Source organism: Euprymna scolopes, chromosome 29, assembly GCF_053919585.1.
Source record: "Euprymna scolopes isolate OS-2025 chromosome 29, ASM5391958v1, whole genome shotgun sequence".
NCBI lineage: Eukaryota > Metazoa > Mollusca > Cephalopoda > Sepiida > Sepiolidae > Euprymna > Euprymna scolopes.
In genome coordinates, this window is record NC_136510.1 from 86227280 (window position 1) to 86244828 (window position 17549).

At 35.4% G+C, this 17549-nt stretch overlaps 1 protein-coding gene across 2 annotated transcripts in view; it reads right to left on the bottom strand.

The window, feature by feature from the left end:
• LOC145252771 (THO complex subunit 7 homolog) overlaps nucleotides 1–17549 on the bottom strand; it is a 285927-nt gene that overhangs the window by 37937 nt on the left and 230441 nt on the right. For both annotated transcript variants that reach the window (XM_080112684.1, XM_080112685.1), the window contains exon 5: nucleotides 13426–13483. In XM_080112684.1, the coding sequence (XP_079968810.1) occupies nucleotides 13426–13483 (58 nt within the window). The remainder of the gene's footprint in view (nucleotides 1–13425; nucleotides 13484–17549) is intronic.

Sequence of the window (17549 nt, forward strand, 5' to 3'; positions counted from 1 at the left end):
TATTTAGATCTGTAGCTGATTGAGCAGTCATCTACATATAAGGAGCTATGTATATCAGGAGAGAGTTCTTTTATAATGTTATTGATTTTTATGTTAAAGATAGTTGTTGATAATATGCTGCCTTGGGGCACTCCTTCTTTCTTGATTTTGTGGGTCTGATAAAGTCGAGTCTATGCGAACTTGGAAAGATCTGTCTGTTAGGAAGTTTTTTATGAATTCAGGTAGTCTGCCTCTTAGTCCGATGTTGTGGAGATCTTTTATGCTACCGTGTTTCCAGGTAGTTTTATATGCTTTCTCAAGATCGAAAAAAACAGACGTTACGTGTTCCTTATTGATAAAAGCTTCTCTGATGTAATTTTCGAGGTTAGTGATGTGGTCTATACATCCTTCATTATTTTGGTATCCACACTGGATTTTAGAAATTATTTTGTTGTCATCTAGATACCATATAAGACGAAGATTTTGGATAGGCAGCTTGTGAGAGCTATTGGTCTGTAGTTTTCTGGGTTTGATGTATCTTTTCCCAGTTTGGGTATTGGTATTATTGTTGCATTTTTCCATGAAGTTGGGAAATCTTTTGTTTCCCATATTTTATTATAAATTTTGAGAAGGAGTTTTAATAATTTGGGTGGAATTTCTTTAAGGAAGCTGTAGTGTACTTCATCTGGTCCTACAGCTGAGTTATGGAATTTTTCTATGGCGGTTTCTAGTTCATTGAGTGAGAAGATTTCATTGTAAGGCTCTTGGTTTTTGGAGTTAAAGTTTATTTTGTACTTTTCTTCATGTTTCTTAAGTATTTGGAATTGTCTATTGTAGTGTTTTGATGATGAATTTTTGGCAAAGGTTTTAACTAGTGTGTTAGCAATATCTTTTTTTATCAGTAATTTTCTGTTTATTTGTGAGAAGGTGTTTGATTGGATTTGGACTATATTTTCCAGTTATTTTCCTAATCATTTCCCAAATGGTTTTGGGTTTAGTGGTGATGTTGATTTTGTTCACAAATTGTTGCCAGCAGGATCTTTTGGATTCTTTAATTGTTTTTCGAGTTTTAGCTCTTTGGTGTTTGTATTTGTAAGTTGTTGGTTGTGGGTTGTTTTTTAAATTTTCTTAAGGCTGCCTTTCTCTGTCTAATGGCCGTTTTATATTCTGGATTGAATCATAGTTTTTTTTTTTTTTCCCCTAGAAGGAGAATTTTTGGGTATGCATTGTTTGGCTATTGTTATAAGTACTTCCATGAATTCTTCCATTGTTTGGATTTGATGTTCTGTTAATTTTAGTGAACAAAGTTCTTTAAATTCAGCCCAGTTGGCTTTGTTTGTGTTCCACCTGGATATGTGGTTTTGGATGGAGTTACTGTAATTGATTATAATAGGGAAGTGATCACTTCCACATGGTTTTTCGTAAGTGCTCCATGTATAATCCAAGAAGCTTGATGGATCACACATGGTAAGATCAAGGGCACTAGTTGATCCGTTTGTTGGATTTAAGTATGTGGGATTTTTTTTGATTGAGAAGGCATAAGTTATTTTTGTTAATTAGTTGTTCAATTTTATTTCCTTTTGAGTTTGTGACTTCACATCCCCATAACGTACTGTGGCAGTTAAAGTCTCCTAGGAGAATGAATGGTGAAGGTAGTTGTTTTATTAAATTTTCTAGTTCATTTTCATTTATTGGTTCATGAGGAGGGAGGTATATTGAGCAGATTGTGATTGTATTCGAAAATTCAAAATGGCGCCCGACACTCTCTTTAACATAGTAAGTTTGGGAAAAGGTGTTATAAATAATAAACTAGACAAAATACTATTAAAAAACACTGAATATATGTCAACTTATGTCACGGTAACATATATTGAGCGAATTTCTAACAGTATTTTGTCTAGTTTATTATTTATAACACCTTTTCCTCAACTTACCGTGTTATAGAGAGTGTCGGGCGACATTTTGAATTTTTCGATACATCGGTAAACACTGTATGTTTTTCGAGCTGAATAAACATGTTACATTGAATAAAAACACGAAAAATATATCCAGTTAGGTAGAAAAGTAACTTATCTTGCCTTTGATAACATTTATTTGTTATATATTTGTTTTTCAACAACTTTTTCGAATCTATGTGTACAGTAATACAAACCCGTTATTCCTTACAAGAATTGAGGTGCCTCCATTAGCACGAAGGCCTGTGTTATGGAAATAGTTGTATTGTTCATAGTTTGGTGTTTTGAAATAGTTATTGTTTTGTAGGAAGGTTTCTTGTAAGCAAACAATGGCTGGGTTGAAGAGTGAGATAAGTATAAGAAGTTCATTATAGTTAGATCTTATTCCATGACAATTCCATTGGATAATTTGTTGTTTTATTTCTATCCATGAGGTTGTTTAGTTTTCCTCTATTTCCATCTCTTTAGAAGTAGAGGGTTTATCTTTTGTCGGAGTTTGTGTCTTTGGTGAAGTGTTTTGCTGGGTTTTTCCTTTTTTTTGTTTGGATCTGGACGTCGATCTGGATCTTGCTTGAGATGTTGCTATTTTGGCTTCTTGTTCATTTTTTCCCTCTTGATTACTTGTGTTTGGTTTCTTTTTTTTTATCTAGGGTGTTTTCGGTTTCCATTTTTTCTAGAATTTGGAATCTATTTTGAGTGTCTATTATTTGGTTTTCTTCTTTTCTGGAACGTTCTTTATTTGCTGTTTTATCATTGCTTATGTTTTTATTAATTTCTGGTGGTTGTTTTGTTGGTTTCTGTGATAATTTTTTTAATGGTTCTGTTGTGGATGGAATATTATTTTCTTTGTTTGGATTTGTTATTTCTATTTTGTTCCCCAGATTTGAGTATTTTTCTTTTAGGTTATTTTGAAATTCTGGCCATTCTTTAATGTTTAATGTAATCAGTTTGTTTATCAGCTCCCTATATTGATCATGTATTTCATTATGTTGGCATGGTTTAGTTGTCTTTTTTGTTGTCTCAGCATATGTGTTGTCTTTCATGTACGTCTCAACTATTTTTCTGGCTTCTGGAAAGGTTGTGTTTTTCTTGTACTTTACTTCTATAATTTCTCTTTTTTTTTTATATGTTTCGCATATTTTAGAGAAGACCGGGTGATCTTCTTTGCAGTTAGCGCATTTCACCTCATTTATGCATTTTTCTCCGGTGTGGTCAGGCTCTTTGTTGCCGCATTTTCCACATATTTTTATTCCTTTACAGGCTTCTTTATGATGTCCATATTTTTGGTAATGGAAACATCTTAATGGGGCTGGGATATGTTGATCTACTTTTACATTTAAGTAGCCAATTTTTATTTCTTTAGGTATTGTTGGTTTGTTAAACATTAATATGTATGTGTTGGTGGTTATTATTTTATTGTTTCTTTTTATGTTTATGCGGATGTGGTTGATTACTCCTTGTTTTTCTAATTCGGTTTTTATTTCTTCTTCAATTGCTAGCGATAGTTCATAACTTCGAATTACTCCTTTCGAAGTGTTTAGTGTTTTATGGAGAAAGACGTTGCACTTGTACTCATGGAAGTTCTTCATTTTGAGTAGAGATTGAGCATCTCTAAGATTGGTTATCTCAACTAGTAGATTTCCATCTTTTTTTTTTTTTTTGATCATTTTTGGTTTACTTTTTGTGGATAATGTCTTTTCTATTAGAAAAGGTGATAAATTTCCAATTTTTTTATTTTCGATTAATTCAATAACCAAGAATCGTGGGAAGTTTCCTTCATCTATAGTTGGAACGGTTTTTCTAGTTTTGAATTTTTGTTCTCCATCTGAGTTTGAGAGGTCAGAGTCAGAGGAATGGTTTCTTTTAAGGGTTTTGAGGGGGGATGCATTTGTTTTTATCAGCCATGGATTTTGGGATTTATTTTTCATCAACCACGCTCCCTACCCACCTCGGAGTCCAAAATTGGGGCATAGTAAGGGGGAAACCCATTCGCCTGGACCAGGTCGAGGCTACGTGGAGGATATACTCTTTTGGTAAGGAGTTCTCAAACACTATATTTTCTGTTCAAAATGTCCTCAAAAGTACATTTGTTCAGATGGAGTGTTGAGTTCTGGTCTTTCCAATTGATTGACCCTTGCTACCGCCTTCTAGCACTTATTTGGTTTGCCTATTTTTTGTAGTGGGGGAAGAAAAATTAAAAAAAAAAAAGATGGGAGTACCTTTAAGTTTTCTTCTTTGTTGTGGTAGTTGGTACTTTGGGTGTAAGTGCTAGGGCTTGGCGTGACTGGCCGATTGGTCGGATCAGGCCTCTCCAACCGCCCGTCTAGCCGAAGTAAGGGCTGAAGTAATGTGTTGCAGTGCCTAGAGTTTTATGCACCCAGGTCTAGGTTAGCTCAATCACACGGATCACGTCCTAAGGCATTACGGGTAGAAACCCACGACTAACTGGTTGCCCCATTGAAGGATTTTTATCCTCTGCAAGGGGGCAGTCGGCTTATTCTAGTGCCCTACCAACAGGGCTAAAAAAAAAAAGGGGGAGGGAGAGGGGTGGCCGACAGAGTTGGGTAGTAGGGAAGGAAAAGGAAAGGAGAGGGGAAGGGGGTTGTTGTTTTTGTTTTTGTAGAACATAATTAAGTTTTACAAAAGAGAATAGAAAACAAAAACAGAAAATCGATGTAGGTGCATTTCGTCTCAGGAAGCCAATAGAAAAGAATATGCTGTTGTCATAGCCCTAGTCATCAGGTCTGTGGCTTTGTAGATTGCTTTTTAGACCAGTTGCAGATTTGCATGGATGTAATACAGGTGGCAGACAAACACCATGCTCTTAAATTTTGACTGACAAAGGAGATCGCAGAGAGATATCCATACATCACTGGACAACCGTCTGTAAAACATGAGAAACATTTGTATAATTTGGATTATTCGGACTACTGTTCTGATTGTGAGTTTTATTTGCACAATGTTTTGACTAATGTAATCTCAGACCCTCTTCAGGTGTGTCTTGTTGAACTTGGGAATCTTTATGTCAAACTCAGGAATCTGCACGGAATTCTTAACAGAACCCTTTATTCAGTCCACAGGGATTGTATGCTCTCGTTCAACAGGTATGATCGGGTAACAGTCAATTTGCAATTGCATTCTCTGAATCACCCGCCCTAAGCTCAAACCTTCAACTTCCAGAAAAGCGTCACTTAAAACTGAATTTTAACCTAGTACTTTATCCATTACGCCATCTGCAGGTAGTGCAAATAATCCAACTTATCAATCCCATCTTAAAAATCCAGAAATATAATACAAGAAACATTTGCTGAGTCTCCATCCATCCGGAGTTCATACAGATTTTCAATATCCTTTTTCAAAGACTTTTCAAGTCTTTTCAAGCCATTTTTAAGAACTTCTCCAAACAAAATTCAATTTTTAAAAACAAAATTTTATATATAAGGAATGATATAATAAACAAAAAAATACTAATATTTTAATTAATATTTAAAAAATATTTTAATAGTAATTCGATTTTGAATTTCACTTCAGCTACATGTAACGTATATGGATAACATTGGGTAGTTTTCATGATAAAGGGGCGTAACTCTCACAGCAACAATACCGGAAATAATATAATGCAATTTCAGAAGAATGTATTTATTTCAATTTTATTTTTAATATCCCGACACAAATTTTTACTCCATATAAATAATGCCCTTTTCAAAGCCCTAAGACATTTCTCGGATTTCCAAGGCCTTTTCAAGGTAATAATAGAAATAAGACCTTTTCAAGGGAAAGCTCAAAATTTAAGATCTTTTCAGGCTGATGCGAATGCTGCCATCATTATAACCAGGTAATATACCAAGGCAAGCTTACCAATAATCACTTTAGCATCGTTTTAAATCAATTTCCTTGGTGGATTGCCATATACCTGCCTAGGAAATCCTTATTTCTCTAGTTTTGGAATCAAAGTGGCCCTTTTTTTTTTTACACAGACAGTAATCCAAGACTAATGAGCTCTATTATCCCAAAGCAAACTGGTTTTCAAGTGCCAATAATCTCCATCAAAGCATCAGAAACTAACGTTCTCTCATTCTTGGTCTCTCAGGAGATCGCTTTCTCTAAACGAGCCTATTCTGGAAGACATGAAGTTATTCGTTACCTTGGGTTCATCATTGTCCATTCAGGAAGGGCATGAGGGAGGTTCACAAAAGAGTTGGGGCTGCTAGACCTATATTTTGGCAGCTCTAGTGGTCTTTATGGGAGCGTCAGATCTCAATATTAATAAAGCATATGTCATCCAGTTGATCCTTCTCCATGGCTATCATGGCTGATGATTGGTTGGTTGATCAATGGAACTTGGATTGGAAGTTTTTGAAAATATCCCTACAGTAGAACCCTGGAATATGGTAGCCCTAAGATATGTTTTATTTCAGGTTATGATGTGGAATACAATGTTTTTCTGCCCCTGGTTACGTTATTTGCCCCGCCTTACGGTTTTATTTATAATGTTATTTGATTATATACATGTATTATATACTATACTGTATTTTGTTACTAATTTTTAATGCCGTATCCGTATCTGATTTAAATTAGTTAATTAATAATGTAATCCTCACTACCTCTCTTCTTCCTGGGTGGTGCTGCGATAACCACGTGCTGCCCATTCGACAACAATAACCGACCCCAGCATTGTTTTTATGGCCTTCTCCTTTCTCTTCTCTTCTCAGTGTATTGTCATCTCTCATATTGGCCGTTGGTGAGGGGGGCATGCACAGGTTCACAAATATAAAAAATAAAAAACAAAACACAACACCAAAAACACAAACTCCGACATATTCTACAAATATCAGTTGTACTTTGGATGTGTGTGTGACAGCATCGATCCTTGACACATTATAGTCCACATCTCAGTAGTCGTTTAGCAAGGCCTCTTTGTTGTGAGTTGATCAATTCATTTCCACATCTGCTCCAAGCTATTGCTTGTGTTCTACTGTGTCTAACTTGTAGCTCTCCTCAACTGTAAGTATCATCGACCATCGCGAAGCCAAGACTCTCCGCAAACCTTCCTAACTGTCACAAAACTCATTACAACTCTTAAAACAAACTCTGAAATATATCTGGTCTTGGATATGACCTTAAACTGTATCCAATGGTGAGGCCTCAGCTTGCAGGCTTTGGGGAGTGCAGAGCCACCCCTTAATTGCCATTGCTTCCAGGTCTACTCAGATCCGCAGTGGTAGTACCTTTTAAGGCTCCAACTATGGGTTAAATAGAAACTGACTTGACAAAAAATATATATATATATATATATATATATATATATATATATATATATATATATATATATATATTCTATTAAAAACTTTCTTCCAAATCACTGGATTCGACATGCCGTAAAACAAAAACAACCAACCAACCAACTGAAATATATTAACCAATTATTTTGTTTCCGTTACTGCCACACCTTGATTAACAATCCTCTTTTAGCTTTCTTTTGTGGTCTTTTGGGAACAACTTTGTATCCATTGTTCTCACGACAAACCTATTGACTCATTTTTGTGGGTTTTTCTTATCATTTTACTTCCCAACACTTGGAGAGAAATGTCAATAGTATCACAGTGCACGCGAATCAGTAAACAGCTGCGGATCGAAACAATAATCATCAAGGATAATTTGGCTGCGCTCTCAGGTCAACAGGTGGTTGGTCTTTGACTGTGGAATTGCGATTAGTTAGTGGCAGACAGAGGAATGTGTTCCTTTTCAAACATATCTGGAGAGAATAAAAAGCTCAACTAAATGGGAGCGTTTGAAAAGGAACACATTCCTCTGTCTGCCAAAAATATCCCTATTCCTACCCAACAGGAATATGAGAAGGAGAGTATTTCTTCGAAACTCCGCGGATTAAAGACTATCCATTTATCTAGTGTTTCCTTTTCAGATTAAATATGTTTTTAACTCATTTCAAAGTGTTTTTTTAACATATTTATTAACTGTTTGCTCATATTATAAGCTCTATTTCCTATTTGGTTTTATCAAGCTTTTATATCTGACTGAGATAATTTTATAAATATTAATTCTTTAATATTTATAGTTTACTTTAATTTTACCATCTTGGATCATTTTGGTAAATTCAATTGTAATTTTCATTTTATATATATATATATATATGTATATATATATATATACCAGCTGTACCCTGACACGCGTTGCTGTGGCTCAAATTGACGCAATGGAAAAAGTTCCAAAATGAGAAAAAAGTATGTTTCTTAGGTTTGATTTTCCATTTCGTGTGTAACTGTAAGCCACACAATTGTAAAGATTGTTTCCTGAGTTTTGTTGATTGTTATTGCAAATGGCAATAAAATTGGAAAGTGCAATTTCCTAAAGAGTAATGGTGTATCCGGTGGAATCATAGGAATGTGTGGAATGAAGATATATTCATCTGTGAAAGGTCTTGTTAAGATTGTTCTTTCTATGATATTGTTTGTTAACTTTTTTACTGCAAGCCATATGCCATTGCCAAGCTTGGACTGGTTTATATTTCGCAACATGATAATTAGTACACCAATTTTCAGTTGCAGTACATGCGGTGGCATCCCTGGCAAATATAGCTGTTGGATAATTAACCACTTTATCTGCTTCCACAACAGTGTCGATGGATTTGTATTTGACTACCTCACTTGGAATTTTATGTTGAATAATAGCGTTAAATTCATGGACATCATTGTATTGAGCTGCAAGAATAGCTCGTTCACTCAGTCAAGTGGAATTTGTATAATTAATTTGAATATCTGCAAAAACCTTTTAAACTAACTTTTCTTTTGAAATTATAGAAGTTAAGAGTCAAAGAATTTCGCCCTTAACTCAGATCAGCCGGCACTTTTCTGTACCCAATTTCCCACAAGTGATGCAAAAATTTCTGTGTGGATCAAGCAGTCTACAACTGGACACACATATTTTGAGTTAAGTTTAATGTCTTCACATGGCACCAAAAAGTAGAGTATTTGAGGCAAGCATTTATTTCATCTGTTGGTGTTGATTGAGGAATTACAGGTAACATTTGTCTGAAATCTCCTGCAAGCAATATTACTGCATTCCCAAATGCCTTGCAAATCCTGCAAGGATCGACCAAGAGCCTCAAGTGATTTTTTGCGTACCATTGTGTATTCATCCTAAACAATAAGTTTGCAGTTTTGCAATATTTTTCCCCATATTGGATGTTTTGGAGATGTCGAACATGAGATTTTTTTTTAAATTGAATGATTCAAAGTAGAATAAATAGTTCTACTCGGTAGCAAGGTCGCAGGTATTCCGCATGCAGCAAGGGCTAAGGCTATGTCATTTTTGTTCCGAATGGCTGCCAAAATCAATTTAATCAAAAGGTTTTACCAGTTACTTCTGGTGCTGTTCAAGGTAGCAGTAATTTCCAAAGTAAATTTCCAATCAGTAAATTAGGTGACTAAAATAGGATTTATCCATGTTTTGACAATGCCTTATTCACTATAATTAATCTAGGAGACTAAAATAGGATGAGGGATTAGAGATGGACAGATAGAGAAGAAAATATATAGATAGAAAAGAGAAAGTGAGAGGGAAATAGAGCAAGAGAAGGAGATAGAGAGAGATAGAGAGATTGATAAATAGACAGAGAGAGGGGGAGAGTTAGAAACAGAAAGAGGGGGCGAGACAGAGGAAAGGAGACAGAGAGATAGAGGGAGTTAGAGAGAGAAAGGGGCTCAAAGAGAGATGGAGAGGGTGATATAGAGAGAAAGATAAATTGAGAGAGGGAAAGGGAGAGATGGATGGAGAGAGATATTAAGAGAGGAAGAGAGAGAGAGGGGGAGAGAAACAGAAGGTGAACTACACTTCACCGTTTTTTTCCTCGATCAGTAGAGGAGAAATCTTTCGAGACTGAGGCAATTTTTATTTTTTGTTACTATCCAGAGTACCCTTTTTTTTCGGGAGCTAGATTTTCCACACATTAGAAAGGTAGTGCGTTATGGCCCACCGATGTGTGGATATGCCCTGGCACACTACCAACCCCTATCCCATTGTCTTGTGGGTGCCCTTGGTTGGGTGAAGACTAGGGGAACCAACCCCAAAATCAAACACCACTGCCTTGTGGGTCTTATTACAGCAAAAGGCTAAGAGATGGGAACTCTGACTTCAAATCCTACTGCTGCCTTGCAGTTTTCTTTAAAAGGCTATGGAACCTCATCCAGAAAGAAAAGTCATAGTAGCGGACACGATAGGGCGACTGTTTACCTCACTGAGATTACTTTCGGCCATAAGCTGCGGTCTCCTTTGCTGCCAGTCGTCACAGGCTCGTTCCACTGGACATGAGCATTGGAGATTCAGAGGGTATCTATCTGATGTAAAACAGATACTGCACCTAAACTGCGCAAGCAAGTTTGGGGCCAAGGTGGAAAGTTCTATGGTAATGGAGTGAAACTACGTCAACACCGAGGGATAAAGCACTGAGGCCCCAACTAGTCATCGTCAAGACTGATGGACTGCATGATGATGATGATGATGATGATGCTATACATATCAGTAGTGAACATTCCAAAGCCAAATATATATTTGTTTTTATTTTCATAATATTTTATGTTTCGTTGAATGATGGAAAAACACCAAACAACTCCTGCTATCCACCTTCCAGACTCACTTCTTTCCAGCTACTGTTTAAGTACTATTACTACTTGGTAATATTTCCTTTTTGTTGATTTAAATAATGGATTATTCTAAGCTGGAGTTTCATAGTTTTATTAGATTTAACTATTAATAAATAGAGAGATGAAAACGAGTTATGGACGTCGTAAAAAAATAAGAGGGGGGGATCAAACGATATATAGTGACAGAGATCGAGAGTGGCAGACAGAAATTTAATAAGAGATAGGTTACTTGATGAATTAATTGAAAATTACGGATAAGAAGAATTAAAATGGATTGCTTTTCAATCAATAACTCAATCCCAGAACTAAAAAATATTTTAGCCTGTATAATAGTAATTAGTATATTATATAGGAAAAAATCATTTAGGAAACAAATATTGATTCACCCATCTTTAGCATAATCATCATCTTTTGATCATAATAGAGATGATGGAGTTCACATGCTCACACCAAATATCTCGGTTCCACGGGAGTACTTCCAGGTCATGTCTCTCAACATTGACATTCCTTGCAATAACATGTAGATATGTGGGCATTCTACTTCTGCACTGGGTAGTAGGGTTCAACAGAAGTAGGGAAGGAATAACTTCATTTACGGCTCTGGACCAATGGCCTGAAAACTGAACGCTTTGCTTTGACAATAGATGATGCAAATGGAAGTTCGACATATATTTTTTGTTTGGTCGAATAGGTCTTCCATGGGAAATTTTGGGCTCTCATGAAAAAACAGGAATATGAACCATTCAAATGCGTTTCCAACTTTTTGGAAAGTGTCCATGTTTCCAAACGGTAGAGGAAGATGGGTTGTATTATAGATTTAAAAATCTTCAATTTGATGTTTTTGCTGAGGTGTAATATGTATATTTGGTTCAAATCATTGGAAGCAGACTATGCCATTCTCTTTCAGATGTTGAAATCTTCAAATGAAGATGCAATGAAGGATCTTAGGTATTTATAATCATCGATTTGTTTTAGTGGCGTCTGATTCAATTTTTTGATATCGTAATTTAAATCATAATCTCACACAGAGCTAATGATTTATCACTTTCAATATTGCCCTTGACAAAAAATATGAACCATATTTTGCTCCGTTTTCCGATGTCGAAATCTTTCAACGAGGATGCGATGAAGGATCCTAGGTATTGATAATCAATTTCTTTGCATTATTTGGATTCATCGACTACTGTTCTCATCTTGAGTGTCACTTTCAGAACATTTTGGTCGATGAGAACAATAGTCCGATGAATCCAAATAATATGAATAACCAATCCTCATCTCAAAAAATTAGAAATGTAATATCGATTTGTTTTAGTGATGTTTAATTCAATTTTTTTGACATCGTGATCCAAATCATAACCCAAATCATGATCTCACAAAGAGCTTATGATTCCTCACTTTCAATATTGTCCTTAGAAAAGATATTGTTCATCCAGCTTTGAATTAAACAGTAGGATAGACTAGACTCTCAAGTGTTAGTGCACATGTTAGAGGGGGGAGACAGGAAGTCATTTTTTAATGAAACAAGTCATTCTGCACCACCATGAATTGATTGAAATCACAAAAAATATAACATTTTAAATTTTCAGAGAGAATTGTCATTAAAGAGAAAATCAGTTTTTTCTTATAAAAAAAAAAAAAAAAAAAAAAACAAGTTCAAACCGCCTGCACGTGGAGCCCTCTCTCCCATAAGTCAATCATTAGGGAACTTCAGGTTCCTACAACAACTGTTTGGCAGGTCTTAAAAAGACAACTGCACATGACACAGTATAAGATATGGTTAGCTCAGCAGTTGCATAACAGTCTGCTGAACTATGGCTGGTTCAGACATTTATTTCCTGTGAATTCAATGATTCTATTGTTGGCATTCGTTTCCCTGACATCTTTCTAATTAGAATTCTTTTTAGAAAGATATCAAGTACTTACACGAGGGACCACGTGTCAACATCTTAAGTGAAATTGCTTCTGAAGAATGAACTTGATCTGATCCGATCAGTCTGTGTTGGTAACCAATTAGCCACCTTTGCCTTCCTGTGGTTAATCGTAAGATCAAGCTTCCATCATTTTAAAGCTTACTTTATCAGGTTGTTGTAATTTTCATGATTTTTATATATTTTTCAGGATCAAATTATCTATAAAGAAAAAACAAACATAAAATAAAATAAACGGATGGGCAGGAGCTGCTAGAAAGGAATTATCCTGCCTTGATAGAGTTCAAAATAGACTTTGTAGCCTCATAGGGGATGTCCTTTTCTCTTCCCTGCAACCTCTTTCTCACAGAAGAAATGTTGCGAGTTTGTCTCTGTTTTATCGTTATTTTCATGGCAAGTGCTCGGCTGAGCTCCAATCTATGGTCCCCCCACCCCGCCAAACTGTCTCAAGAAACACCTGTCTAGCAGAAATCACTATCAATTAATTTCTCCCACTCTTTATCTGAACCTAAACCTAAACGTAGATTCCATGAGCAAAGCTTCTTTATTAGAATTGCACGCCTATGGAATTGTCTTTTCCTGCTTTCCAGCTGATTACAATATGGTTGTCTTCAAGTCTAACGTAAACAAGTTTTTGATGAACCGTTCCATATAAGCTAACAAATTTACCAAATTTCCATTATTAACGATTACTATATTGTCCCATTTCTACTGTACACTCTTTAACCCTTATCCTCGAAGGCCTTGATAAGTGGTGATGCCTATGTAAAAAAAAACAAAAAAAAAAAAAACTAATATCCACGAGAAGCTCCAAAGATTTAAGGCAGAAATGCGTAGGGTTAGGATGCTAAAAAGCAGAGAAATCACATCTGTGTATCAACAAAAAAGAATTAATTTGGTTACCTGGTTGTTTCCAGTCTGTCTGGGTGCCTTTGAATAATTTTGGCTAAAGCATCGTATTCTGAAATAGGAAGAACAAATATGTAGGGAAGAAGTAGAAAGAGTAAAAGAAAAAAAAGAAAGAAAACGTAAAAAAAAATTTTTTAAAAAGACAGAAAAATGAAGAAAAAGTACAGAAATATCAGGGAAGACTAGAAATAATGTGACCCGTTGAGTCACCCAATGAGATCAGGTTAGTTTTTTGAATGAGATAAAAATAAATTTGCAAAGTCAGGTAAATTCTTTAAAATATTAAAAAGACAAATTAGTCTTTCCATTCACTATATTTCCCACTCTCTTTATCTTCAACTATTTTTTTTTAATTTTTTTTTTTTATTATTACATTTTCACCCCAAACAAGGCACATTGCCACTTTGCAACTGCTGGGGCACTATGTTGGGATTTGGGCAGCAAGATGTTGGTTCACGTTACACTTGAACTTCTGTATGTCAGTACAGTTAGGGAAGCAGGGACCTGGAATGGAATTCCAGAGCCTAGTGGTTCTGGGGAAGAAACTACTGGAGTAGAAAGATCTTTTACATCTAGGGATCTCTACTGTGTGGGGATGGGATTTAGCTGCCTGTTGGGTTTGTCGAGGGTGTCTATGTCGTGGGGGCACAAGTGTCTGCAGTTCGTCAGAGCATTAACCATTAAAATACTTGTAGAACAGGCAGAGGGATGCAACGTTTCGTCGATGGGACAGAGGCTGAAGCTTAGATGCCAGTTCAGGGCCTATCAGATTGGCGACTCTCTTTTGAAACTTGTCTAGGAGCGAGAGACTAGCAGCAGATGCACCAGCTCAAATGTGACAACAATACTCCATACATGGGCGAATGGTGGCCTTATAGAGGTACAACTATGATTTAAACAGTAATAATACTTGTGATAATACTCCCTATTGTTTATATATATATATATATATATATAAGTGATCATGTCTGTTTGTCTGTGTGTGTGGAATGGTCTACCAAACTACTCTCGATTTTGAGTCTACAGTCTTGAAACTTGATAGGGGATTTGGACTTGTGGAATAGTACAGTATAGTGAGTGAAGAGTTTTTATCATGATTTGTTTTTTAGCCGATAAAAATAACTTCTAAGAGATCAAAATTAAAAAGATTGGAACTTGGTAAGTTTAAGTCAACTGTGTTAATTCTATGCATGCACAAATATACACTTATACCTTTAACAATGTTATTTTTTTAAGTTTCTATCACTTATTACTATCGTATGGAATTATCTCAGACAGTAATGAATAATACTGGAGAGTTATCTTTTGGTTTCGATTTCAGCTGATGACACCCAAGTCATTTTTTTTTTTTTAATGCACTTCATTTTCTTGTTCTCTTTCGGTGGAGGAGAAATCCTTCATGACTGAGACAATTTTTATTTTTGTACCTTTTCTCCACATTAAAAAACGACCCTGGTGTCAAACTCTGTCCCGTGGGGAGGCATAGTAAATAGGTACTTTACATTTAAACTTCGGCATATCAATAAAGGCAGGGAAGCAGGTAATAGGAAGGGAATTCCAAAGTCTAGCTGTCTGAAGTAAGAAACTATTAGAGTAGAAAACTTTTTGGCATTTAAGAACCTCAAGTGGTACGATTTTATTGCTAAATGGGTTTGTTGGGGATATGTACGTCGAGGGGGCACAAGTGCAATGAGTTCATCAGAACAAATTCCATTAAAGTACTTGTCAAACAGGCACAGAGATACAACATTGCAGTGATGGGACAGGGGTTGGTGCTTACTAGAGAAAGTGGGACCTATTAGATTGAAGACTCCTTTTTAGACCCTGTCCAGGAGGGAGAAACTAATGGTAGATGCACCAGCACAGCTGTGGCAAACAATACTTCATGCATGGGGAAAATGGTGACTTTGTAGAGGTACAGGATACTCTCAGGTGTGAGTAGCCTTCTAGCATGATAGAGGGAACCCACCTTCTTTGCAGCAGTTTTTACAGTTATCTGGCAAAAACACAAATATTTTTTGCTAAGCTGGGTGAGCGAACATAAAATACTTTGATGAAAAAAAAAAAAAAAATTTAAAAAAAGCAGTAATGAGTGAAGAGTTTTTATCATGTCAAACGGGCACCATTATCTCCCATCCCTCCAAAAAAGAAGGAATTAATGCCTGGTGGAGGATGATATTGATATAATAACAGGATAGATATTACTTAACTTCCATTACCACCAGAAAAGGAGAAAATAATCCCTAGGAAGATGGTCTCATTACAACAGAACAGATGCTACCTTACCCTCTCCCTCAAAATAAGGTATAATATCTGGGAGAATTAACTTCACTTTAAAAGGAGGGGGTAATTCCTGGGAGGATGGTGTTATGACAACAAAACTGATACTTCACTACCCACACCCATTAAAAGATAATATAATAATAGATTAAAATCAGAGATTTTTTTTTTTCATTCATTTAAAAATACCTAGTCATAAAAATATTTTTTTTTAGAGTTCCTTGGCTTTTTGGCTGCATCAAAGTGTAGTATCTGTTCTGATGCTACACTTAAGTTAATTGGTCCTTGGTCAATGGAGGGGAAAACCTCTGTACTGGGACAATTACTATTTTTGGATACTGCCAGAGTGCCCCCCCCCTTTGCCCTTGTTTTAGGAGAGCTGGTCCCCCCCCTCCCAATATTAAAAACGACCTTGTGTCACATTTGCTTTCATTGGGGAAGCAAATAAATACCTAGATCAAAGTGTAGTACCTTTTCTTAGCATCGACATCATATGTTTTACTAATGATTAAAATATTGCATATATTTAATAAAATATGAAAATGCAGATTAGCAATACCTAAAGCTGTTTGTAGATTACTATAAATACGGCATTTAAAACTTGTACGTTGTATAATAGAAAATAACCATAACTTGTGTTGATGTCGATATAATTAGAAAAGTTTTGGGGAAAAAAAGTTAGCTTTAATTCATTTTTGTACTTTTGAAGTGAGAGAGAGAGAGAGAGAGAGAGAGAGAGAGAGAGAGAGAGAGAGAGAGAGAAAATACATATAAAAACTGATAAGGATAAACACTAGGAAAAAGAGAGAAAACGAAAATGAAATTTAAAAAATGAGCAAAAAAGATTTTAAAAAACAGGAAAAGAAAAAAGTGGAAATAAAAAATAAAGATATAAGAAAAAAAAAAAAAAAAAAAAACAATGTAAAAAGAAAATTCCAAAGAAGTTTCTTTTTACTAATTATTATTATCATTTTTTTTTTTCTTGAAATAATTTTGAACTTTGTAACAAGTACAATTTATTTATAACCATGTTTAATGAAAACTAAGGATGTAGTTAGGAATTAGGACCCCGGAAGCCGAGAGACTCAAACAGGACACATTTCAATAGACACTGGTTGTCTGCCAACGCACGTGTCATCTGTAAACAAACATACGAAACCGGAGTTGTTAGTTTTATTTGCTGATCTGAAATATTAAGGAAACATTTTAAGAAATGTGGAGAAATATATTTTTTATGTAGGGTGCGGTTTTTTTTGGGGGGGGGGAGGGAGGGAAGGGGAGGGGTCTTTCCTATTTTTTTAACAAAACTTTTGGGTTTGTATTACTGTGTCTGTACACATAGATTCGAAAAAGTTGTCAAAAAACAAATATATAACAAATAAATGTTATCAAAGGCAAGATAAGTTACTTTATTCAGCTCGAAAAACATGCAGTGTTTACCGATGTATTGGAAAATTCAAAATGGCGCCCGACACTCTTTAACATGGTAAGTTTGGGAAAAGGTGTTATAAATAATAAATTAGACAAAATACTGTTAGAAATTCGCTCATTATATGTTACCGTGACATAAGTTGACATATATTCGGTGTTTTTTAAATAGTATTTTATCTAGTTTATTATTTATAACACCTTTTCCCAAACTTACCATGTTAAAGAGTGTCGGGCGCCATTTTGAATTTTCCAATACATCGGTAAACACTGCATGTTTTTCGAGCTGAATAAACATGTTACATTGAATAAAAACAAAAAAAAATGTATCCAGTTTGGCAGAAAAGTAACTTATCTTGCCTTTGATAATATTTATTTGTTATATATTTGTTTTTTGACAACTTTTTCGA